Raw genomic sequence first — 26,120 nt, forward strand, 5'->3', positions numbered from 1 at the left:
ACTTTAATTTGCTCAGTGTTTATTTTTCAAGTAAATTTCTTATAGGAGCATCTAATTAGGTCTTACTTTTTTATGTTGATAATCTCTACCTTTTGGTGTAGACTATTTAATGTGATTTTTGATGATGTTAGGTTTAATTTTTTTTTTATTTTATTATTTTTCTATTACAGTTGTCCCACTTTTTCTCCCATTGCTCCTCCCTACCCCTCCACCCCTGCTCCTACATTCAATCCCCACCCTGTTATCCATGTCCATGGTCATTCATGCTAATTCCCTTGACTAGATTCTTCCCCTTCTTTTCCTCCTTTTCCCCCTCCCCACTCCCGTCTGGTTACTGTCTGTCTGTTCCTTGTTTACATCCCTCTGGTTCTATTTTGTTTGTTTGTGTTTTTCATTAGTTTCCTGTATTAGGTGAGATTATATGGTATTTGTCTTTCGCCGCCTGGCTTATTTCACTAAGCATAATACTTTCCAGTTCCGTCCATGTTGTCACAAAAGATGAGTTCCTTCTTTCCTTCTGCTGCATAGTAGTCCATTATGTAAATGTACCACAGTTTTCTTGGTTATGTTAGATTTAAGTCTGTCATCTTACAGTTTGTTTTCTCTTTGTTCCATCTGTTCTTGATTTTCTGCTTGTACTTTCTTCTGCTTTCTTTCGGGTTAATTGAAATTTTTTCTTAACGATTCCTTTTTATCTTATTGTCTTATTAGCTATAACTTTATTTTATATTTAATTTATTATAGTATACCTTCAAGTGATATTATTACTACTTTGTGTATAATATGGGACTCTTACAACAGTATAGTAGTCTAGTCTTTATGCTACTGTTGTGATATTTTTACCTTTGCATGTTATAAATACCACACTCTGTTGTTAATGTTTTTGTTGTTTTTAAACAATTATCTTTAAAATTATAGAAAAATATTTCATGTATTTATTTTTGTAGCTATCTTATCATTTTTTATTTCACCTGATATAATTTACTTTTACATGAACGACTAACATTTCATGTAAGTCTGCAGGTAATACTTTTAGCATTTGTATGTTTGAAAAAGTTTTTATTTCACCTTCCTTTTTAAAATATGTTTTTGTTGGGTATAAAATTCTATTTTCGCACTATTTTCCATCTGGCCTTTAACAATATTCCTCTAGTATCACATGAAGGAGAAATCTGCTTTAATCCTTATTTTTGTTCCTCTGCACATTTTATTTTCCTTTGGCAGATTTTAGGATTTGCTTTTCATCTCTGGTTTTGAGCAATTTGATCATGATGTAGTTTTTCTTTTTTCCTCATGCTTGTGGTTTCTGAGCTTCTTGTATCTGAGAGTTTATAGTTTTCATGGGTTGGGGAAACTTTCAGCCATTACCACTTTACATATGTTTACTGTCTTTTTCTGTCTTTCTCCTGTTCTCCGGAGATCCGCTTACATGTATATTAGGCTGCTTGTAGTTGTTTCAAGGCCTACTGATGCTGTGCTCTTTTTTTCCTTGTCTTTTTTCTCTTTCGGTTTTGTTTTGGTTAGTTTCTATGACTATGTCTATAAATTTACTAAGGTTATTTTCTGCAGTGCTAATCTGCCTTTAACCCCATGCGGTATATTTATCATTTTAGGCATTGTAGATTTCACCTGAATACTTTTGATTGGGTCTTTCCTTAAATGTCTCATTTTTTTCACTTAACACATTTACTTGAGTTTTGTAGTCTCAGTGGACTTTATCTTCCTTAACCATTTGCTCTGAGAGTTGTATGAGTTTATTTATTCTCAGATTTTTTTTTTTTTTGTCTCACTATAATTCAACACTTGATTATGTTGTAAAAAATATATAGCTTCTTTACTGACTTACCTACATATAGACCCTTGTTCTTAGGCCATGTAGCACTTTTTTTCCAAAGTTAAAACACTTTTAAGACTAAATGTAATGCATCCTAATTTTATAAAATTTAAGCATAACTATGTCGAACCATTTGGTGTTGAATTAAGTAAATTTAAATATGATTTTGCTTTGATGCTTTATAGTTTACTTAAAGATATACTGAAGTATCTGAAAAGATGTTCAAAATAACTACCTCATAATTATGTATTCTGATGTGGCCTATGTTATTGACTCTATATGGCTAAAAGTACACTGGAGTTTTATATTTACGAAGCCTCAGCATACCCACAATAGGTCATTTGTGGGGGATTCTCTTATATGGGTAGAAGTCTGATTGTTTATTCTTTATCACACATCATATTCAGGAAGAAGAAACAAGACAGGCTGAGCCACTCCACATTACACATGCCCATACCAATCAGTCTAGAGAAGTATGAAAGGAGCTCTCCACACACTTTTGTGATAAGTGGGCAACAATCTCACTTTCAAATTCTTATTTCTCTATGAGAAACACAAAAGAGTGCTAAAAGATTGGTAGATTCCCTTATTATTTACAAGCCCTCACTACCCTAAGCAGTTGGAGTAAGGGGGCACCTACAGCTAGAATGTGGTGAATTAGCTGTTAAGTCTCATTCAAGCAGATTTTTTTCTGTAATTGGAAGTAGGTTTTCTTAAATCACCTCTCATTCATTATGAATAGTTCTGTGTTATAGCCAATTAAAATTCATTAGATCCATTGAGTTGTCTTTTTAGAGTACTTTAATTATGAAAACCAGTTTGAAATAAGCCCAGATATCAGACAGATGGTTAATTTATGTTTAAATAAATCCAAATTTAAAAAAATGAATAAAACTTTCTAAAGGTTATTTTAGTTGATTTCTTTATTTTAAATCTACTGTGAATGGTAACTAGCCTTCTTATTCAACAATGTCTAAATCTTGGAGATTTTAAAAAATCAAAATTACATATGGCTGATGTATGGAGGTCCTCTAGAAAAATATTCTGAAGTTGAAATTTATCTCTCAGTTCAACATACAGAAGAAAGAAATGCATTTTGGACATAGGACTTGCTAAAGACCAAAGTAGAGTTTAAGCTGTGTTTGTTGATCATTAATTCTATTGAAAGTGACCTGGAAGTGAGAGGTTTTCTCTTTTTTTGTACTTACTTATTAGTACATGATATATTAGCAACTAACTTATGGGATGAATGCTTTTCATTCACTGCATGGAGTGTAATATGATAGGAACTTTACAAGCTCATGAAAAGTAATGGCCCTTTTAGTTATTAATCTAATTTAGATTTGGTTAAAGTTGTAGAAATTGGAGTGACAGTTACAATATTCTCATGAAATACTAAAATGTAGAATCGAATATGCTCCATGATTTATTTGTATTCTGGAGATACCTTCCTAAAAATAAAATGAAAGCATAATTATTTGATTTGTCACCCCCCCCCTTTGCTTAGTTTTGTTAAATAAAGCTAAGTTTCACATACAAAGAGGTTAAGAGAAGTTAAATCTTTCTGCTGATTTTCCTCTATATTTTATAGGCGATCCCCTTAACAATATTAGTTTTAGACTTGATTACTAGAAAGATGATATAAACAGATGCAGAAGGTAAAATTGTAATCTTTCTATAACTTAACTTTTTACGAATTTTGTTTGTTTAAATTTATTTTTAAAATAAGGACAATAGCAATTTGTACATTTTCTTGTGTGCAAGGCACTGTTATTTGCATTAGGAATATCATAGAAAACAGAACATCCAAAAATCGCTGCTTTCATCAGGCTTGCATTTTAGAGCAGAAGGTAGCTAATAAGTGAAACATAGTATATTAGATGGTAATAATTACAATGGAAAAAACACTGTAGGTAGATAGGGTGTTTGGGAGAATGATCAGATTAGTTGTCCTGGAGAAAGAAACCTTTAAATGAAGAGTGAGGGGGGTGAGTGAGTGAAGCATGTGGTTTTATGGGAGCAAAGAATACTCCATACAGAGGGAATAGCCAAAGAAAGGCATTAAGATGGGATGATGTCTGGCATATTTGAGAAGTACTACAATCACCTGTGTGGCTGGAACTAAAGGATCGATAAAAGAAAGGTGTGGAGGTATAAGATTAGATCAGAGAGGAAGAATGATAGTGGTGGCAAGAAAGGTACATATTATGTTGGATCTTGGTAGTTCTTTTAAAATCCTTTGCCTTGAGTGAGATTGGAAGCCATTGGTGGGTTTTGAGCAGAGGAATGACATGAACTAACATTTTTACAGGACAGTACAACAGAAGCCTTGTTGAAAATGGTAGTCTGAGGGTGGGGGAAAGATGGAAGTAAGGAGACCAGTTGCTTCCAGGCTACTGGAGTAATCCAGGCAAGGGTTTATGCTGGTCTGGACCTGGCTGGTAGTAGCAGACGTGATTAGAAGTGTCTAACTTTTGGATATACAATTGATTGTTGGTATTTATGCTCTATAAAATTACTGTAAACACTAAATTAGCATTAACTGAGTACTGAATCATTGCCCATAGTGGACATAACATATAAGGGGTTAGGTAGACTCCTGTAAGCAGGGCCACATTTTTGATAGTTTTGAACAATACATCACCAATACACTAAATGATACATTGTTTTATGTGTGTTTCTGCTTAAAGACACTTAATTATATGTATTGTTGAATCATTAATATTGTACTCACAGTGTTATAACTCATGCCTAAAGCTATCTAACACACATTTTCTCTGTAAGGCTCATCACCCACATATTGAGCATATGGATATTAAATAGCACTTCAGCACTATGTCCAAGGCCTATTTTAAACAGCAAAATAATGAACAGAAAGCACAAAGAATGCAAAAAAATATGGAGCTAAATAGACTGCAAACAGGACAGTTTATACAGTATGAGAGCTGAAACAAAAAATCAGTGCAAAGCCTCTTTACACTTACATGATTCCAAATTCAAAATCACAACGTACAAAACTGGTAAGCATACAGTAAAAAGTTTTTCTCCTATTCATTACCCAGTTTTTTTCTCATTTGGGAATGTGTGTAACTTCTTTACTGCTCTGAGTGTGTGAATGTCTGTGGTTGAATTGCAAAGCAGTGTGTGTATTGATTTTTGGATTACAAATAAATGTTAGGCACTAGGAGGATTCAGAAATATGGAATCCATGAAAATGGAGGATCAACTGTATATTGAAAACAAAGCTTAAAGGATTTGCTGATGAATTGGATGTAGTGTGAGAGTAAGAAGTCAAGGATAATCCCAAAATTTTTGACCTGAGTAACTGAAAAATGACATTGTTATTAACTGAGATGGAGAAAAATATAGGAGGAACAGATTTGAAAGTGAAGATTAGGAGTTTAGTTTTGAGATTTTTATTAGACATCTAAGTGGAGATGTCAACTTTGTACTTGGATCTCTGGTTCTTGGAATTCCTTTGGAGAGGTCTGGGATAAAACTATAAATTCGAATGTTGCTATAAGATCTCATGACAATACCAGGGGTGTTAATTAAGATTGAAAAGAGACGGTTCTAAGACTGAGCCCAACACTGAGAAATCTGGTAAATGAGGAGGAAATTGTAAAGACCAAGATAAAAGGAAAATCTAAAGAATATATTATTCTGGAAGCCCAATGGGGGAAGAAATGATTTCAAGGAAGAACAAGTGACTAACTAGGTTGAGTATTGCTAAGACAGAAGATGAGGACTAAGATGTGGAGTTGGCAGAGCATAGGTTATTGATGACTTTGACAAGAACAGTTTCAGTGGAGCAGTAGGGGGAAAACCTAACTGGGGCAGGTTTAACAAAGAATGAGAGGAAACAAACCAGAGGTAACTAGTGTAGATGAATCTTCATGAGTTTTGCAGTAAAGAGAAAGAGAAAGATAGGAAAGTAACTAAGTAAGTAGATTCAAGGGAGGATATTTTAAGATCAGCAGCTATTATCACTTGTTTGCTGATGAAAATGCTCCAGTAGAAAAGGAAAAACTGATGATGCCGCAGAATGAAGGAAGAAATTGCTGGAGCACATATCCTTGAATGGGCGAGAGAGGATGTATCTAGCACCCAAGTAGAAGAATTGGTCTTAGCTAGAACAAGGACAATTTGTTCATAATAGTCTAAGAGAGAAGGCCAAATATACAGCCTTATACAATAAGACGATAAATTTGCTGGTGAGAGCTTCTGAAAGTTCTCTTAAATTGCTTATTTTTTAAAATGGGGTTCATGGATTGCCTTTTATATAAATCCAAATTCAAAATCACAAGGTACAACCAGTAAGCATACAGTGAAAAATTTTTCTCCTATCCATTACCCAATTTTTTTCTCTGGATAGAGTCTGTATGTATCCTGTAGCTTTTAAGCCACTTCCTTAAGGATATTTCTTAACTTTGCATACTGTGTATAATACATCATTAGGGGTTTGAGGTTAGCTGGTTATCCATGATAAGTAAACAGAGGCCTATCCACTCTCTCTTCTACATTATATCCTAACATGATGATTCTTTTGTGAGCCTCCCTTTTGATTTCCTTGTCAAGCATCTTTTAGGAAGAGACTGTGACTGGGGGTCCCTCACAGAACCTAGGACACTGTGGAATATGGATAAATATTTGAAGAAGGAATGCCCTTCATTTGTTGTAAATGTTGTTTTTCCACACACTTGACTAATCTTATAAAGTGAGAATGATAGAATGATAGGGTTATTTTTTTTTTTCACATTCTGGCTGTCTTTATTAATATTATTGATGGTGGAAAACCACCTTCTTTGAAACATACCTATTAAAACCAATTTTTTTTAAAAATCTGGGAAGTCAGTATTGCTATTTGAAGAATATTAAAAGAACAAATGATTGAAACTTTTTATATCAAAGCTAAATAATTTCATTTTTTTAAAGATTTCATGAATAGTCAGGTATTTTTGAATTTTGATCAAATTCTTCTCAGCTTTCTATTTTTAGCTTTTTATTTTGATATAATTTCAGAGCTATAGAAATATTGAAAGAATAATACAACAATTTCATGTATCCTTCACCTGTATTCCCCAGATATTATTTTACCATATTTGCTTTATGTTTTTTCCCTTCTCTGTATTTGAGAGAGGGAAACTAAACTGTCTTCTCTATTTTTTTGAAATGTTTTTGTCATTCACTTAACTCTTATTTTCTGGCTCATCTTATACTCTTCTTGCTGTAGGTCCTGCTGCATTTTTCTAAGGAACAGTTCCTTTAGTGGAAAATAGAATTTAGAAGCTAATATTTGGACACTGGATATGCTCATTGCTACTGGGGTGTCTTTGTTCTAGGTCTTTTCAAAGGACAGACATAGGAAACAACAAATATGCACACACATGTACTTTTGTACTTATTTCTATGTATTTATCAGTCTCTCTATATTAACATTGAAGACCTCACATACTTCCAGTTTCAATCAAACATCATAGAGTTCATTCTAGCTTTTCCTATTTGTGTATTTGCAACTTATTTCTGTGACAGTGAGGAACCTGGCTTTTATTATTCAGACTAATAGGTTATTTGATAAATCCTAAACTAACAAAATAATATCAAAACTGCTAACTCATGCCTCTGGGGAAAAAAAAACCCAACAACGATTGTTCATTATTTGTTTAGAACTTTTTTGGTCTTTAGTCTTTAGTCTTCCATTTATTTAGTCAAATATTGTTTTCCAAAGTTACTTAGATTGATTCTTTTCTTCCCCACTCCTGTTCACTGGAAATAGTTTGGTTCCTTTGTTTCTGTTGTATCCCATTTTAACTAGTTTTCCTATTGAGTTTTTGGTCTGTTATTTTTTTTCCTTAAAATTTTAAAATATATTAAAACAACTTTTTCTGTTATATATGGTTCATATTTTCTACTAGTTCATTGGCTGTCATTTGACTTTGATTATGATGTATTTTATTCCCCACAAATTATGATACTCTAGTAGTGATATTGCTGTGAGCAATAAACTGTCCCTGTCCCACAAGCCTTTGTATCTTCTTCCCACATTCACAAAATCGAGGCAGGCTAATTTGTTAGATTACAAATAGGATAAAAACCCCATATCTTTTAGTTCTTGACAAAGATTTATGTGTCCTTTTACCCATTTATTTTCACAATTTTATTTTTTTTTTGAGAATTTTTTTTTTTCAGATTTAATGTGTTTTATTGATTAAAATATTACATTTGTGCCCCTTTCCCTTCCCTCTGCTCCCCTCCACCCGGTGGCCCCCTCCCTCCAGTTGTCCCCCCCTTTTAGATTATGTCCATTAGTTGTGCTTACAGTTCCTCCCAACCTCTCTCCGTCTATTCCATTCCCTCCTACCATGATCCCCAATCCCTATATCATCTCCCTCCCTCTCCCCACTCCCCCTCCCTGTTGGCCTCCCCCCACTATGTTTCCCTTACCCACAGTTCCTTTTCCATTCTCGTTGCCTGTTTCGTTTGCCTTTGTTTCATCTCCCTAGCTTCTGTTTTTTAAACCAGTCCCTTTAACTTCTCATATAACAGTGGTTTGGATCTAATGAACTCTTTCAGTTTTATTTTGTCCTGGAAACACTTTCTCTGTCCTTCTATTCTGAATGACAATTTCGCTGGATAGAGTACTCGTGGTTGTAGGTTTTGGATTTTCATTACTTTGAATATTTCTTGCCAGTCCCTTCTTGTCTGTAGGGTTTCCCTTGAGAAGTCAGCTGATAGTCTAATTGGGACCCCTTTGTACATAATTCTTTTCTTCTCTCTTGCTGCTTTTAAGATTCTCTCTTTATCTTTAATTTTTGACATTTTGATTATAATGTGTCTTGGAGTGGTTCTCCCTGGGTCCAGTCTCTTGGGAACTCTCCTTGCTTCCTGGATCTGCAAGTCTATTCCCTTCCCCAAGTCTGGGAAGTTCTCCTTTATTATATTTTCACTCAATTTTTCAAGTTCTAGTTCATCTTCCTCATTCTCTGGCAAACCAATGATTCTTATGTTGGGCCTTTTATAGCTGTCCCAGAGGTTTTTGATCCTCTCATTGTTGCTTGCCATTTCCTCTCGCTGCATTGGTTGACTGCTTGTTCCTTCTCCATATTCCAGTTTGTTGAAATGGACTCTGGATTCCTCACCATCTGTCTCGTATGTGGTTTTGTTCCTTTCGTTATGAAAGTTTTTCGCTTCTTTCATATCTTTTTCCTGCTCTTTTGTGAATTCTATAAGCCACCTGATGACAGTGGCCCAGAACTGAGCCTCTGACAGGTTTCTTATCTGTTCATCTGTCAGGTTCTCTATCTGCTGCCTGGTGAGTTGTGTTACCGGGATCTCTATAGTTGCCTGCCTCATTTTGACAGATGCGTTTTGTTTTCCTGGGCTGGCTGTCGGGGGCAGGGGGCAGTGCCTGCGTACGCGTCACAAATCAGCGACCGGCTGGCGCCTGCCTGTCCGCGACCTATTTCGCCGCCCTGTGGTGCTTTCTGTGGGGGCGGGGGTCCAAGATGGATTCACACAGTTATTCAGCGAGGAGACCGGGATCCGTCCTCCCGCCCCCCTGGGCCTCACTGTTCAAGGCGATGCTGCGGCTGCTCCCCAGCGCCCGGAGTCGCGCAAGCCAGGGGCTTGATTGGAGTCGCGCACGCCAGGGGCTTGATTACCTCCAGGATTTTTCGCCGCCCCGCCCAGCCGCTCCGCAAACAGCTTTGCCTTCTTTAACTCTTACCTGCCCAAATGGCACCGCTGGTTTATAACTTCATATGTTGGGCTTCCGTGTAGCTTTATTTTCTGGAATTTCTAGTTATCCTTTGTTTTAAAGTAGTTGTATTCCACTATAGTTGTAGAGGGAGACCTAGCGTGTCCGTCTAAGCCTCCATCTTGGCCGGAAGTCCTATTTTCACAATTTTTTATGAAGGATTTTAAGTTTTCCTTTCTTGCTTGTATTTTCCCTTCACAGTTTCCAAAATTTATTCATTTTAAACATTTTTGCCTCTAAAGTTTTACCTTTCTAAGACTACTTCCCTTACCTTTCACACGCACTTTTAAATCCTTTTCTTGTAGTTAGTTCTGTAACCTAACCCTTACACTTTTATTTATCTATTTATTTAGTATTTTCACATGTAGACTTCATTTTCTTTTTTTTTTAAGTATATTTTATTGATTACGTTGTTTCAGTAGTCCCAATTTTTTCCCCCTTTGCTCCACTCTGCCCAGTAACCCCCTTCCCTCCAGCAATCCCATCCCCCCTTAGTTCATGTCCATGGGTCGTGCATATAAGTCCTTTGGCTTCACCCTTTCCTATATTATTCTCAACTTCCCCCTGTCTATTTTGTACCAACCAATTATGCTTCTTAATTCCTGCACCATTTCCTCATTTCTCCCTCTTCCCCCTCCAAATGATCCCCATACTATGATTCTGTTCCTATTCTGGTTTGCTTAGTTGGATTTTGTTTTTTTAGATTCAGTCGTTGATAGTTGTGAGTTTGTTGTGATTTTATGTTCATAATTTTGATCTTCTTTTTCTTAAGTAAGTCCCTTTGACATTTCACATAATAATGGCTTGGTGATGATGAGCTCTTTTAGCTTTACTTTGTCTGGGAAGCACTTCATCTGCCCTTCCATTCTAAATGATAGCTTTACTGGATAGAGTGATCTTGGTTGTGGGTCCTTGCTTTTCATTACCTTGAATACTTCTTGCCAGTCCCTTCTTGCCTGCAAAGTTTCTTTTGAGAAATCAGCTGATAGTCTTATAGGCACCCCTTTGTAGGTAACTCTCTGATTTTCTCTTGCTGCTTTTAAGATTCTCTCTACCTTGAACCTTTGGCATTTTAACTATGATATGGCTTGGTGTAGTCCTTTTTGGGTCTAGCTTGTTTGGGACTCTCTGTGCTTCCTGGACTTGTATGTCTATTTCCTTCACCAAATATGGGGAGTTTTTCTTCATTATTTTCTCACATAAGCTTTCAATTTCTTGCTCTTCCTCTTCTCCTTCTGGCACCCCTATGGTTCAGATATTGGCACGTTTAAAGTTGTCCCTGAGGTTCCTAAGCCTCTCCTCATTTTTTTCAATTCTCGTTTCCTCATTCTGTACTGGTTGACTGATTTTTTCTTCCTTATATTCCAAATCATTGATTTGAACCCTGGTTACCTTTCCTTCACCATTGGTTTTGTGTGGATTTTCCTTTGTTTCATTTAGCGTAGCCTTCCCTTCTTCCCTTATGCAATTTGCCATACTTAAACATATCTGTGAACATCTTTATCACCAGTGTTTTGAACTCTTCTGGCTATCTCCTCGTCTGTTAGGTTGGCTATCTCCTCGTCACTTAGTTCTCCCACTGGAACCTTGATCTGTTCCCCCTTTTGGGCCATACTTCTCTGTCTCCTCATCTTGACAGGCTCTTGTGTTTATTTGCCTCTCTGTCTTAGGCAGAGCTGTCGCTCCTGTTACATTGTAAGGGGCAGAGCCTTAGGTATTTGTCAGTACAGGGTGACCAGTTTCACCATGTTGTGGCACTTTGTGTGGGGGAGAGGTCTGAGAGGGAACAATGTCACTTGCTCAGCACTCGCCCCTTTTCCAGGCACTTCTCCCACTTCGTATGAGGACTGGTGCTTCTCTAGCTATTGCCCTGGCTGTCGTTTCCAGAGTGGGTGGGTCTGTAGACGTTCTAGGACCATGGGGGCCCTCTAAACAAGCAGACTCTGCTGAGAGACTGGCAGTTTCTTCCTCTGCCCCAACCCCCACTCATTTGCACAGTCAGAAGCAATGAGGCTTTATTTTCCCCAGTGCTGGGACCACGAGCTGCGTGGTCTGGTCTGGTGCTGGGAACACTCCCTAGGTGTCCCTCCCAACTTTTTAAAACATATGACTGTGCTTTCCACCAGCCTGCTGCCGCTGCCATCACACCATGTATTCTCCACCCTGGCTCTGGCCCTCCTACCTGTCTGGATGAGTATTTCTTCTTTATATCTTTGTTTGTTGGACTTCCATGCAGCTCGATTATCTGGAACTTCTGGTTGTCTCTAGTTTTGAGGTAGTTGTATTCCTTCTTAGTTGTGGAGGGAGACGCAGTGTGTCTGTGTAGTTCTGCATCATGGCTGGAAGTCCAGACTTCATTTTCTGTTGGTGGTTTTAGATCCATCTTAAGCAAACTGCTAGTTCTCTTCACTCTTTGGACATTTTTTAAAAAGAACAGTTCTTGGTGTCTATGAAGGCTTAAGTGAAAGGGTTGAGAAATCATTTGCAAAGATTTGATGTTTATTTTTTTATTCATGGACAATTTAAAATTTGGACATTCTCTGCTTATTAGTTATGCTGAGAGAACGAGTTTTATTTGTTTTTCATCCTTTTTTAACATTATTTTGGATGACATGTGGGATATTCAGAATCATTTGCTGCCCCTATCTCAGCCACTTGGAATACCCCAGTCACAGATATGTTATATTATAGAATATAGATTTGAATATAGTATGTCACCCAATTTATAGGTTAGTAAAAGACTATATGTCAATTGAATCTAGTAATAACTAAGTGCATGAAAGTGATGTTGCACAGAGTTAGAGAGCTTGATCTTTAAAGGTATTTTATGTTTAATTTTAAAATAAAATACTGTTATTTTAGTTTCCTGAACAGTTTAAAACCAATACTACATGAATAATAAATATTTCTTGATTAATATAGCAAATATTCTTATACTAAGAAATTAAAAGTAGCAAAGAAAGACTACGTCTATTGCATTTATAGAATGCTTTATAGAAGTACTTGATCAAAAGGTTTTTTCAGCTCTCTGAATCCAATGTCTTCTTTAGCCTTTGCTGTTAACTGTGCATTTTGACAATTTTCTGCCATTTGATCGCCCTCACAATCCAGCAGGTAACTTAACTTCTGGGTTTAAAATTAGAAGCTAAAATTTAGATGAAATGACTTGCCTGGGTTGCACAGGTAATCAATCAGAAGAGAAGCTGAGACAAAAACTGCTTCTTGTTATTGTCAAGAACAGCACTGAGTAAGATAGGCAGGTCCTGCATTGTTCCCACATATTTTAGTTGAATTTTAACTTCCATGTAGAAGAGAAATATGTAAACATTTGCCCCAAGTAACTCATAAGTTAAGACAAATTTCTGTTCATTTTCTTCTTTCTTAGATTAGTAAGTAGAAACTGTGTATTTGAGGAGGAATGTTTGAAAGATAGGAATAATGTAAGATAGTAAATGTTTCATTATTCAAATCAGAGTTTACTTGCTGGCACTTTATTTTTATAAAACAGTCACTTCTCATTTATTATCAGGAATCTTTCCATCATAATATTTAAAAAAAGGTAAACACTATGGAAGTTTATAATAAAAAAAAAGTTGACATTCTAGACTTGCTCAATGAGTACTCTAGCTTGTCTCTTATGAATGTCAAACTTACATAATTGAGTTTTGCTAGCCTCATAATATTGTTTATGGCATGACATGTTGTATACCCAGTGTTATTACAGACATTAAACAGATTTGTCAACAAGTGGTGACAAAGAATTAGAATTTAATCTTGTAAATTTCGTTATGTAGAGAAGGAAAAATTGGATGGTTTACTCCCTGTTAATTGAAACACAGAACAACTCCATGCCCTGCTCAGTGCCTCTCATTAAAAAACAAAACAAAATAAAACAAAAGCATACATCAACAGAGGTATAATTCTGTGTCACTAAGAATTTATTCACATTGTATGCTTTTTGTTAATTTCAGCTCAAATTTAGTTATTTAAAAGTTAAGAATGTATAATAGTGTTCTGAGATATTCTAAGCCAAAAAGCTTACGTGTTTAGTTATATTAGGTAGCTTTTTGTCGTACATTTTGTTAAATGAATGGAATTTTTATAGCTTTATTTGTAATTTTGATTCTCACAAAGTATTACTATTTCTTGAATTTACTTATATAGTCTCAATAGAACCCTAAATACTTATTTTAAAATGAATCAGGAAAAAATACAATAAAATTTCTACTACCAAGTGACATGTTTTTTTTTTTTTTTCCTACAAGGGAGGAAGAATGGCAGGGTAATATAGATAGAGCAATTAATTGATCATGTGAATGTACCAAGTACACCTTATATAACCAAATGCACAAGTGTATCTGAGCTGTGGAGTACAAAAACAACCCCCCCCAAATTCCTATGAAAACATACCCCCAAATTCAGTTTTAAGTCCAGTGCTCTTTTTAAAGAATTTATTATCATTATTTTAGTGTAATAGAATCAGCCTTGGATGTTTTCAAAGGCATTTAAAATTTTTTTCTAAATTATGTTGATGACCACTGATAATTAGATTTGGCTATAATAGTCTTCTTCATCTTGTCATACACTGTGTCTGATAAAAAAGGAATCTGGGAACTTCTTAACTTTTCTAATGTTATTTTGGGTTATAAAATCTTAGCAAGCTGAGTGTTACATATTCAGTGAATCATTCTGCACCAGCTAGAAAGACAGATGGGTAGTCTGCGGTTTAAAAATCTGTGCAAATTGGAGGACAGGTGGATGGTTTAAATGTTTTAAATGTCTCCATGAAAATGTTTCTATGCTGAGTGTGACTCCTGAAGTTATATACTAAAAAATCCAATTAGTAATTAGGAATAGTAGGGTTTATATAAAAAGTAATATTTAAAAAAGTAACAAACTATAGAATTCATTGGATTCACTGGTTATACTTTTTAAACTTGTAAAAAAAATTTAATAAATTAGAACACAATACTGAAATATTTTTGCCTGGTATATGCTTGCCTTATTGTCTTATTGTGAACATTTGGACTCCAGAAAACTTTTTTATTATTTGGCATCGGTTTATCTGCATAATTGCAATGATCTTTTGGACTGGCTGCTGTCAGAATTTGTCAAATTTCAAGTAACACAAAGTTAAAGTAGCTTAAAAATGATTAAGGAAAAAAAACCCCAAACCTCCACCACCAAAGACAAACAAACAGACAAAACAAAACTGCACCCTCTGAAGGGCCTTAGAAAGGACTTCGGCAGCTTCTGAAGTAGGTGTCCAGGGACTTTCACTCCTTTTCAGGCAATAATGTGCCTTAGCTCCTAGCCAAGGACTGGTTTCCTGTAGTAACTGAACAGTGCAGGGAGGTGTTCATGAGAATGTTAAAAGTCATTTGTGGTCAGTATTATTGAAGTGATTTATTAATCACTAAATTAAAAAAATCACTAGTGTCATTTAGAGCAAGATAAAACCTCTCTAGTAATTTATATTAACTGAGGCAATAAACTTTACTGGTTTCAGAATGAACATTAAAAATTTCAAAATTAAAATATAATAGAATTTTTAAAAAATAACAGAGTATTCTTTATGTAGCAAGGGGGAGAATTATTTCATGAATTCTTATTTCAGTTATATATTAAAAAATTTGTATGATTATTTACTGGTTAATGAAATAAAATATATTATCCAAATATATTATCCTGTGGGTCATTTGTAGTCCAAAAGTAAGAAAACTTCCTTCTTTAGTCGTTAATGTTATTTTTTTCTGATTCCTTCAGATAGAACTGAATTAATATATTTTCTCCTATCCTCCCACTCTAGTATTAGACCCTCTTTCCATTCAGCAGTGAGAGGGGTTAGGAAAGATACTCTTATAATAAAGTTAAATAAGATATCTAGGGCAACATTTTGTGAATAACTTGAACAATTATTAACATCAACATGTGTAAGGACCCAGCTAATGAGCAGAGCTAGAGATTTATGATCTGTAAAATAATTATGTGCAGTTCTCTAAAAGTGAGTGGTAGTTCTAGCACTTGGAAGCACTAGAATTTGTTTGTAGTAGTGACTTACCAGTCTGCTAGACAGGTTTGTTTCACCAGCTGGATGTAGTTATTATAGCTTAGAATTAGACAGGTGATGAGGAAATCAGGGGAATTTTCTGTTGTTCTGCCTGGGCATGGTTTAAGGGTCTGAGGTATTCTCTCTCTGCAAAAACCCTGACTTTTTCTTTGCTTTTGGCCCTGGGGAATGTTTTTCTGATCTCTATCCATAGGGAATGCTCAAATAGGTGCTGAGCCTAAAGAGAGTGGCAGCAGAGGAGAGCCTCTGGCGTCAGAAATTCTCAACATTAGATTTATTTTGGGGAGAGGATTCATTTGGAGGACTCACCTTGGAAAGAGGACAAAAGTTAATAAAGATTTTCAGAGGTGTATTCCCTAAATGTAATTTATTGGCAAGAAGTACTTGTTTGCTTTACATCAAAATTAAACATCTACCTAAAAATTGTATTTATTTATATTGTTAGTCTATAAATATTTTCTGAATGATTTTAGTAAAGGAACCACAAATAGTTTTAGTTCATAATATTATCATTATCTCCTAGACTTGTCTCACATTAAGTCTAAAATTTCTCTGCTTGATTTTCATGTCATTCACAACCTAAAATTGCCCTACTTATACAGACATATTTTCTTCACTTCCTCAAAACTTGCTCTCTTCAAACTTACCTCTTTGCCTGCCTATGTATCTTTGCTTATTCTTTCTATGTTTTCACTTAGTAGTCCAAATCACCACACCATGGGCTTTATGTCAAGGACTCTGCTTTGACAAATACTGAATTTCCAGTGTCACAATTCCTGGTGGTGATCAGTTAATAATATTCATTGAATGAAAGGAAAGAAGAAAGGAAGAAAAAAAGGGTGAGAGGGGAGAACTATTGTCTATTCTACCTTTCTTATACCTTTCCAGACTTGTCTCATGTTTTAAGGTCTGTTTTCTCCACAAAGTGTTCTCTGACTTCCCTTGTCTTTGTTGATATCTCAGACACAGATTTTAAAATTTAACATTATTTACAAACTTTCTTGTTTTCTTGGTGATATAATTTTGTGTGCACTCTTGTTCCAATTTGGTGTAAACTGCTTGAACATGAGAAGAATCATATATCTGTGTAATTTTTTAAAAAAATTGTCCATTATTCTTCATTCATCAAACATTTACTGCAATGAATGCCTCCTTCGGAGCAGCCTCAGTGTAAACTGTTGGTAAATAAATAGTACTTTGCATAGAGTTAAGCACATAGTATATGTTCAATAAATTTTTGATTATCCATAAAATGTGTTAAGTAACATAAAATAATGGTGATTCAGTTTGCACACAGAGAAGATAAAACTTTTATTATCTGTTTTATAACTTCAATGATTTCTTCAGGGAAAGAAACTGAAAAGGCCAAGGAACGTTACGACAAAGCCACAATGAAGCTTCATGTGCTGCATAATCAGTATGTATTGGCATTGAAAGGGGCCCAGCTTCATCAGAGTCAGTATTATGACACCACACTTCCTCTGCTTCTGGACTCCTTACAAAAGATGCAAGAAGAAATGATAAAAGCACTGTAAGTCACATTTCATATTTGACATAAAATCCCATTGTAAAGTGATTTTCCTTATTGATCCAGACCGATAGGTGTTTCAGATCTGTTTTACCTTGATTCTTCTTGATTTTCACTTCTGGGATCCCTTTAATTTATGCTTATTTCCTAAACCTTCTGGCCAAGAATTGCCCTTTTTTTTTTTTGTATGTTTTTTTGTTTTGCTCTGATTAGCTGAAATTTATATGAAATCTGTTCATTAGTTGACAAGTGTCAAGTGGATATCTGTCTCCATAGGATTGAGTATTTAAGTTTTAACTCACAGAAAAGCCTGAAGGAAAGAATTTTTTTTTTTAATGTTTTTTATTGATTATATTGTTACAACAGTTCCAATTTTCTCCCCCTTGTTCCCCTCCCCCCAGCACCCCCCTCCCCCAGCAATCCCCCCCAAGTCCATACCCCTGGTTCGTAAAAATTAACTATCCCCCCCTTCTCAAATATTAGGACCCTTTGTAATCTTGTAAAGGACAATGGGCGAAGGTCTCAAGCTCCTCTAGCTGCTTCAAGCTGGACATGGTCGTCGTCCTACCTACCCTTGGGTCCAGAAAACCCTAATAAGAGTGGGGGTGTGGAGGGGAGGGTGGCCTTCCCACATGGGGAAGGATCGTGCAGACTCCAGGTCAGTTGGCTGCCTCCGGTCAACGGCGTGCTTGGTTCAACAGGCTGGTGTCCTTGTTGTGTTCTGAGGGCAACAGATTTGGCGAAAAGGGTTAAAAGACATCATTCAATCCATAACTACTAGATGACAAAAGGCAGGGATTAATTTTTCAATGTTCCATATTAGGGGAAAAAAAGTTTCTTTGTAAGAAGGTGTGCTAGGCACATCTCGCCTGTCCAAAACCCTTTTGCCCATTATACTTAGTTTGGGCTGAGGTAAATAGTTTAGGTTTTTCCCCCTCTCAGACCTCTGGGCCCTTTCTGTCCAAGCCATTAGGATAGAAAAGAGAAACCCGTTTTAAAGTGAAGCCCACAGACCACCCCATTCTTCCCCAACCCAGCCATTTAGTTCAGCCAAACCGTTGAGTCTCAGGAGGCAGCGCTGCAGATAGGATTAAGTGAGGCTTAGGCGTACAGATAATCACTCAGGTAATGCGATCATAGGCTTATGTCCTTTGAAAACAAAAAACCCGTGTTAATTTATGTAACATAACCCGCAAACAAGTCTCTAAATCTGGAGAAGAAACTTTTAAGACGGTTAGTTGCCCTGTTTTATACTCTACTACTGATCATTGTGATTTTCCTTGAATAATAATCTTTCTCCCTAAGGTTACCCTCCTTGTCTTTAAAGGGACTACATTAAGTCCATTTTTAATTTAACCTGTTCGTTTGCATAAACATAACAAGAGCAGCAAATGATCACTTATGATCTTTAGTTCTGCTTTGCTGGAACTTACCCAAGGAATATTTGGGGTGACCTTCAGTCTGTTCTTCAGGGCACAGAAGCTGTGCCACATATCTGGTATTCATCCTTGCCTGTACACACCTGTTTTTTCCAAGTCTTTCTGGTCTTTCCTTGTGCCTTAAGGTCCCTTCTAGCCATCTTTCAGGAAAACAACCTTCGTTCCTTCCCTGGAAAGATTGCCGTGGACCGCACAACCAACCATGGTACCAGGCCTTTTATCTCACGGGCTTTTATTACCTTTGAAAGTCATTCCCAGTTCCTCAGGGCTTTCTGGTAACAATCTGAGCCCAAGTATGTTTCCTTTAGGCTTGACATTCCAGTCAAAGACTTGGTCAAAAAAAAAAAAAAAAAAACAAAAAAAACAGAACCTCTGTTGACAACTGGTCTTATTAGTTCTATGCAAAGGAACTTATGTCATTACTTACTTGTTTAGAATGCCAAACTCTGGAGGGATCAAATAGGGAGAAAAATATACAACATGAAGGAAAATCTTTGTCCTAATATTCACTGAACTGGCATTTCCATTCTTCATATTTTCATTTTTCCCCCACTAAAAAATTTTGATTTGTTTTTCCATTACAGTTGTCTCACTTTTTTAGCCCTCTTGTTTCCCTGCACCCTGTCCCTCCCCTCCCCCACATTTAGTCCCCATTCAGTTGCACCTGTCTGTGGGTCATTCATATATATATATATTTTTTAACTTGACCCATCCCCTTACACCTTTCTTTTCCTCCCCCCCGCCCCCCTTGTTACTGTTAGTCTACTTCTTGTTTACATACCTCTGGTTCAATTTTGCTCATTTGTTTGTGTTGTTCATTAGTTTCCTGTAATAGGTGACAGCATAAGGTATTTTTCTTTTGTTGCCTGGCTTATTTCACTAAGCATAATTTTCTCTAGTTCCATCCATGTTGTTGCAAATGGTAGAAGTTCCTTCTTTCTTTCTGCTACATAGAATTCCATTGTGTAAATGTACCACAGTTTTTTGATCCACTCATCTACAGATGGGCACTTAGGTTGTTTCCAGCACTTGGCTATTGTAAATAGTGCTGCTGAAAGAATTTTTTGAAGGTTTATCTGCCGTCTTCTTGTAGCATGAGATTAAAATCAATACATTTATTAAAATTCTACTGTGTGTTAAGCACATTGAATATGAAAATGAGGAGGTCACAGTTTTTGCCTTCAAGGAGCTAATAACAATATACTTTGGTGTAAATGCACATGTGTAACATACATATCAATTCATGACAACAGAGGAAGATAAGTCACCATTTAGTAGACTCCATTTCCCTTATTAGCTTGTTTAGATGATCCCCCATTTTCCCCACTAGAAGATAAACAAAATGATTTATAGTCAACTGAAATATGTAAACTTTTAAGGTTGTTGATAAAATAGTGAAATGCCTATTTAAAATATTTATAAATTTAGTTATGTCTACCTTAAATTATATATTGTTGATTCAGAAATATTTTCCTGTTTTTCAAACTCTTCACATGAATCTTCAGTAATAGTATCATTATTGCCACCAGAATATTTTTTTGAGATATATAATGGTTTTCCACAGCATATTTTACTTCCTAAAAAATTGCTTCACATTTCGTATTTAAAAAATTCAAGCATGGTGATATCACTGAAATTGAATCTCTTGTCACAGGTATTCATACAATATTAGGAGACTTCATCTCCCCCCGCCCTATTTGCTTTAAAGATGAATTTTAATGATCTCCACATCATAATGATTTACTATATTGCTTTATAAGAGTTATTCTAGACAGGCTTATTTACATTTATATTATTCAGTTCTTTGAATTGTTAGATCATGACACCAATGATATTTACCAAATCACCATTAAATTTCTCTGTCCTGCCCAGCCCTTTAAAAAAATGTGTCTGTCCAGTGATTTCTGTAATCATTCCAAACTAGCATTGCTTAAAGCAGTTTAACTCTAATTTTTTTTATCCAAACATTATTTTACTATTTAAAAAGGTAACTGAGAGAATAGTTCATAATAAGAGAAATTTTGTAATGATTTTGGAAAATAAAAACAAACAATGCTTTATATTTATTTAGGCTTATGCAGGATAAGCTTGTCTGTCTGCACTTGTTGTTGAGGCCAATAATGAGCAATGGTTTAGCATTCTTAAGTTGGGATTAGCTCTTTGTGACAGAGTAGTTTTTCCATTTACATTAATTAGGTAACGCTAAAAAAATTTATGACATTTTTGCTACTGATTGGAGGCCAGGAGAAGAGATCTAGATGTCATTGAAAGTGAAGAGCAGAGGCCCAGAAGCAAGGGAAGAACTGAGTGAGAGGGCTTGTGAGGAAGAGGCAGGTACTAGAAAGAAACATTAGAGAGACAGTTGTGGGTCCACAGTTTCATGTTATGGAATCCAACATTTCTATGATAATGTTGAAAAATAGAAAGTTATCAATACTCACCTTACATTTAAACATCTCAGATACAGGTTGGAAATGGTAATGCCTTATTCTAGATAATTGGCAGTTATTATATTTTATCAAATGTAAATTGCTAATTTGTACATTTGTGTAATCCCTTCACTTTACTATTCAAATAAGTGGAAATAGGTGGTACATAAAACCACCATCTATAAATATTGATATTATATTTCTTATGATTATTGTTGTGAATCCTTTTTGGTTCTCTATTTTCTTGATAAACTTAAAAATGTTGTATATTTTATTTGTGTTTTCAGAAAAGGCATATTTGATGAATACAGCCAGATAACTAGTCTTGTTACCGAGGAAATCGTAAATGTCCATAAAGAGATTCAAATGTCGGTTGAGCAGATAGACCCTAGCACAGAATACAATAATTTTATAGATGTTCACAGGTATGTATGATATTTTCATTCTTCTTTCAGTATTGATGACAGTATTATTTTTTTCTATCATATAATATTTAATCAAATTAAAATAAGAAATGTTGAAGTGCTTGTTAGGAGATATTTCAGATTAATTTGTTTCCTTTATCTATTTTCAAAATCTTTTCTCCATGAAGATAACTGTTTATACAATGATCTTTAAAAATTTATCAGTTGTCTCTACATCATTTCTTAAGCCCATATTTAATCCATGAAATTATATATTTTTAACATTACTATAGTAATACTATGACTTTGTATATTAAGCTTTATAATGTACCAATTACTTTTCTGTACATTCATCATCTTATTTTATACTCACTGCCACTGTGTCAAGAATAAAACCATTTAACCTCCACATTCTATAAATGAGGAGATTAAGGCTAAAATTACATGACTAGGTCTTGGAGGCCTAGGGTGTAATTTGATTTATTCTATTTATGTTTACTCTATTTTGTTAATATAATTTTTCATGAGAAAAAATATTCTGCCTTTGGTGTGTACTAAGATAAATTAGGATATTCATATTGATCAAAATTATTTGGCATGCTTTACTAGAACATCAACTGCTAAAGAGCAAGAAATTGAGTTTGATACTTCCTTACTAGAAGAAAATGAAAATCTTCAGGCAAATGAGATTATGTGGAATAATTTAACAGCAGAAAGTTTGCAAGTAATGTAAGTATTTGGAAAGCCTGAACTACTTAAATATTAGCATTTTTAAAATATTTATACTTGCACATTCTGAGATTTAAAATTTCAATTTTTATTTTTTTCCAAGTAATGAAAAGTAAATTAAAAATAATTTGATTGTTGTTTTGTCAGAATGAAGTGTTTTGAGAACTATGTTAACTTTTAGTAATTATCCACTATTTAATTTTGGTGATTCTGAAAATCAAAATTCTATGTGATGTTTTTATTTAGTTATTGCTAATATCTTTTATTGGAACAATGCTTTATTCTTTTCAAAATTTATTTTCTTAAACCAGTTTTATCATCAGAACTTATTGGCAGAACCATTTTGGAAATGAGGATGTGAGTGTTATTGATAAGAGACTCATAGATGTCAGCAGCATTTTGTACAAAAAATTTGACTTGTAATTGAGTTATTTTAAGGCAGGGATGTCTTCTATTAAAGGCGAGCAAATTAATTCCTTTTTCACTTTATTGTTGCTGTTTTATACAATTTTAGGAGTTTTGAGAAATGTTAATGTGTATTTTAGTCTTTTAAAAGTATTAAAGACTATTATAGTACATTTTTAAATTTGGAAAATATAATTAAGTCATTCTACTTTTAAATATTTAACTTGTCTTTTGGTTTTTTTCAGGAAACATATCTATTAATAAGTACTGTATGTACTAATTTCTGTGTCAAACCACAACTAGAAATGATTATGCACCCGTTTTCTTAGGATGTTATGTTATCTGACCTGTTGGAAGTTTACCTCAAAAGAATTCAGCCAGAAGTCCCCATCTAATATAATTAAGCGATCTCCTTTGTATTGTTCAGTAATGGTGTTATAGATAAGTAATTGAATGGTAGGATCCAGGGACTAGATCTTAGAAAAGGGTAACATATCTTTAAAGTTGGTCTGATGGGATTGAGGAAATTTATCAATGCTTGTTGAATCACCTACAGAAGAGGAAGGCTTAATAATTATGGTGGATTGATTGTAGATGAGAAGAATGGAGGCATGAGAGTACCCTGCATTAGACGGTTTATCCTGGCAATCATACTGGGATCCTTTAAGCTGTTCCCCAAGTTTTGAGGCACTTCACAGTAGTTTCATTTTGGTTTTAGATATACTATTACAATGTCAGTTATGTCTAAACCAGTGGTTCTCACCCTGGGTAAATTTTGTCCCCTTGGGAAATTTGACAATACTGTATCTGGAGACATTTTTGTTTATCAAGTGGGAAGGTGTTACTGGGATCTAGTGGGTAGAAGCCATGGGTGCTGCTGAACATCCTGCAGTCACAGGACAGCCTCCTACAACACAGAATTATCTGGTGAAATATGGCAACAGTGTCGAGGCTGAGAAACTCTGCTCTAAACAATAGACTTGAATGTATGGCACAAAATGGCCTGTAGAGTTTGTCAGTTCTTGTGCTGTGACAAATTCCATTTGTTAATTTCTGTGCTGCTTAGTGAAGGAATTACTCATGTTTTTAAAAATTATTACATTGCTCCCAAATCATTCTTTCATCAAAAATACATTTACTGTGTATTTAAGGTTGCAAGGGTTAATAATTTCAAGGTTACACTAAAATTGATCAATTTATTTTAATAAACACCAAGAAAGAATTAGCATATAATTATTAGAGTGTAATATGGTAAACTTAAAAATAGCTATATGTTATAAGCTTACGTAAAATAAGAGATTTTGTAACCAAAGATGAATTTGTTTTATTGCTTCTCAGGGTATAATGAGAGCAAGACTAATTATGCTCATAAATCATTATTTTAGTTCTGATAAAATAATGAACAAAAATGTAATAAACTAAAGATAATAGATCTTTGGTAATGTGATAGAAAATTTACTTACACCTGACTGAGGCAAAACTTAAGCTATATTTCATTGAATAGCATCTAAATTCAGGATATGAGTTTAAGATTAGGTTTTCCTTGAGAATTTTATTCTAAGAATCAAGATAATCTAAGGTAATTTCATACACACACACACACACACACACACACACACACACGAATATATACAGGAGTGGAGCAAAAGGAGGTTTACAGTTGTTTGTGTGGAAAATAATATAATAATGAATAACTAATTATACAAGAATCATTCAGTTTCATGTACTCACAAATGTAAAGCTACTTTTGCACCACCCTGTATGTTTGTATATATGTAAACTGTATCTTGAAATGGAGGTGAATGGGTAGGATGAGTAGGGAAGCATGTTGGGGCTAATATTTAACATAATGTTAAATAAATGTGGTTTTATTTCTCGTCTCTTTATATATTTTTTGTTAGCATGACTCTCCAGAATATTAGTTATTTTTCATTCCATTGTGTCAGTTCCTTTTACTAAGCATTTGTTTCTGAATCACATTGCTTTAAATAGTTTTAGAGTAGAACACTCTTAAAAGCTCTATTTGAAAATGCTAATATTTTATGGTCTGTGCTTCCCTGTATTCTGCATTTTTCCTTAGCCCTTTTAAGAGCTCTAATGCATTAATATCAAATGATATTAAGGAAAACATCAGAAACATTTTTCTTTTTATTTTTCATTCCTTTGTTTAAGAGGTTGGCGCCCTGTCCATTGTGAAAGGTTACATTAGTTTGGAAGCAAAAATCATTAATTTGGGAGTTGTGGAGAATTTTTCTCTAAATAGGAGTCATACTGGCAATCTGCCAGACTGCTGATTAGTGTGACTACAAAACAGAGAAAATTGGACCTCATTTCTCTTGGACTCTTCAAAATTTTGGCTAGATGTCAGATGTTGTGAATGATTAATTAACATCTTGAGTGAGTGAGTGAATGAAGACTTTTATGAAGATACTTCAGGGAGTTTCTGAATAGGGATCTCATATCTGGCTTCATATCAGGGTCATTTAAGGAGGTATAAAAAAATGATGATGCCTGGGACCCAACCCAAAGCAACTAAATCAGATTTTTTGAGGGTAAGATAAGGCATTGGAATTTATGCTAAACATTCCACATGATTTTAATGTGCAGACAGGATTGAAAATTTCTACCATAAGCCCATTAAAATTGTTTGTAGGAATGTGTATGTTACTTTCTGGGGGGGAAGTCTCTGCAGATTTTTAGAGGGCTTCATGACCCAAAATGGGTAAGGACTACTACTTACTTGAATATCTATATTTTATATTTAAAGAATTTCTTTTTGTTAAATGTTTCTAATGAACTTATATTCCTCAAATTGTATAGAATTATTGGGGAAAACTAGTATTTTAAGATAGACTAACTAGAATTCCTTTTAACTCTTAACTTTGGTTTTTCTTTTGGCTTCTGAGCCAGTCTTGACCTGGAAGGTATTTGAGGTTCAAATAAATGCCCTTTTTTTAAAGTTATCTCTTCCACTTTGCTAGTCAGACAACTTTTAATTTTATGATTTTGCTTTTTTTAAATTCTTAAGTGTAACATAAAAATTATTTTCATTAGCAGAAACTCATAAATTTAATAATTTATATTCTTGTTTTCTGTTTATTGTATCATGTAGAGTTTTGTCAAATAAATGTAAGAAGTTCTGAGATTATTATATGACTATTATCTATATCCAAAACAAGATTATATAGTGTTGCTGCCTGCCCCTTTCTAGGCTTGATGGAAATCTAATGATATACAGTAGTCGCTCTCTATATCGTGTTTCACTTATCACACAGCCTCACTGTATCGTGGGATTTTAAAAAATATTATATTTAATTATTTATTGCGGATTTTTTGCCCTATTGTGGGATTTTGTGGTACTGTGTACGTATGTTGTTAAAGTTACGTAGGTTTAAGAGTGTAGAATATGTTTAAGAACATAAATAGTGTTTATAAAAGTATGGAAAAGGTTAATAAGGGAGTGGAAAAGGTTAATAAGGGACTGGGAATGGTTTATAAGTGTGTGGGAAGGGTTTATAAAGCCTTA

General features: G+C 34.7%; 1 protein-coding gene across 2 annotated transcripts in view; it reads left to right on the top strand.

The window, feature by feature from the left end:
• The window catches only part of FER (FER tyrosine kinase), a 451,604-nt gene that overhangs the window by 63,141 nt on the left and 362,343 nt on the right, over positions 1-26,120 (top strand). For both annotated transcript variants that reach the window (XM_090276547.1, XM_090276548.1), the window contains exons 5-7: positions 17,008-17,191; positions 21,344-21,481; positions 22,070-22,189. In XM_090276547.1, coding sequence (XP_090132673.1) covers positions 17,008-17,191; positions 21,344-21,481; positions 22,070-22,189 — 442 coding nt within the window. The remainder of the gene's footprint in view (positions 1-17,007; positions 17,192-21,343; positions 21,482-22,069; positions 22,190-26,120) is intronic.

This window comes from Furipterus horrens, unplaced genomic scaffold, assembly GCF_987537825.1.
Source record: "Furipterus horrens unplaced genomic scaffold, mFurHor1.1.pri manual_scaffold_5, whole genome shotgun sequence".
Taxonomy (NCBI): domain Eukaryota; kingdom Metazoa; phylum Chordata; class Mammalia; order Chiroptera; family Furipteridae; genus Furipterus; species Furipterus horrens.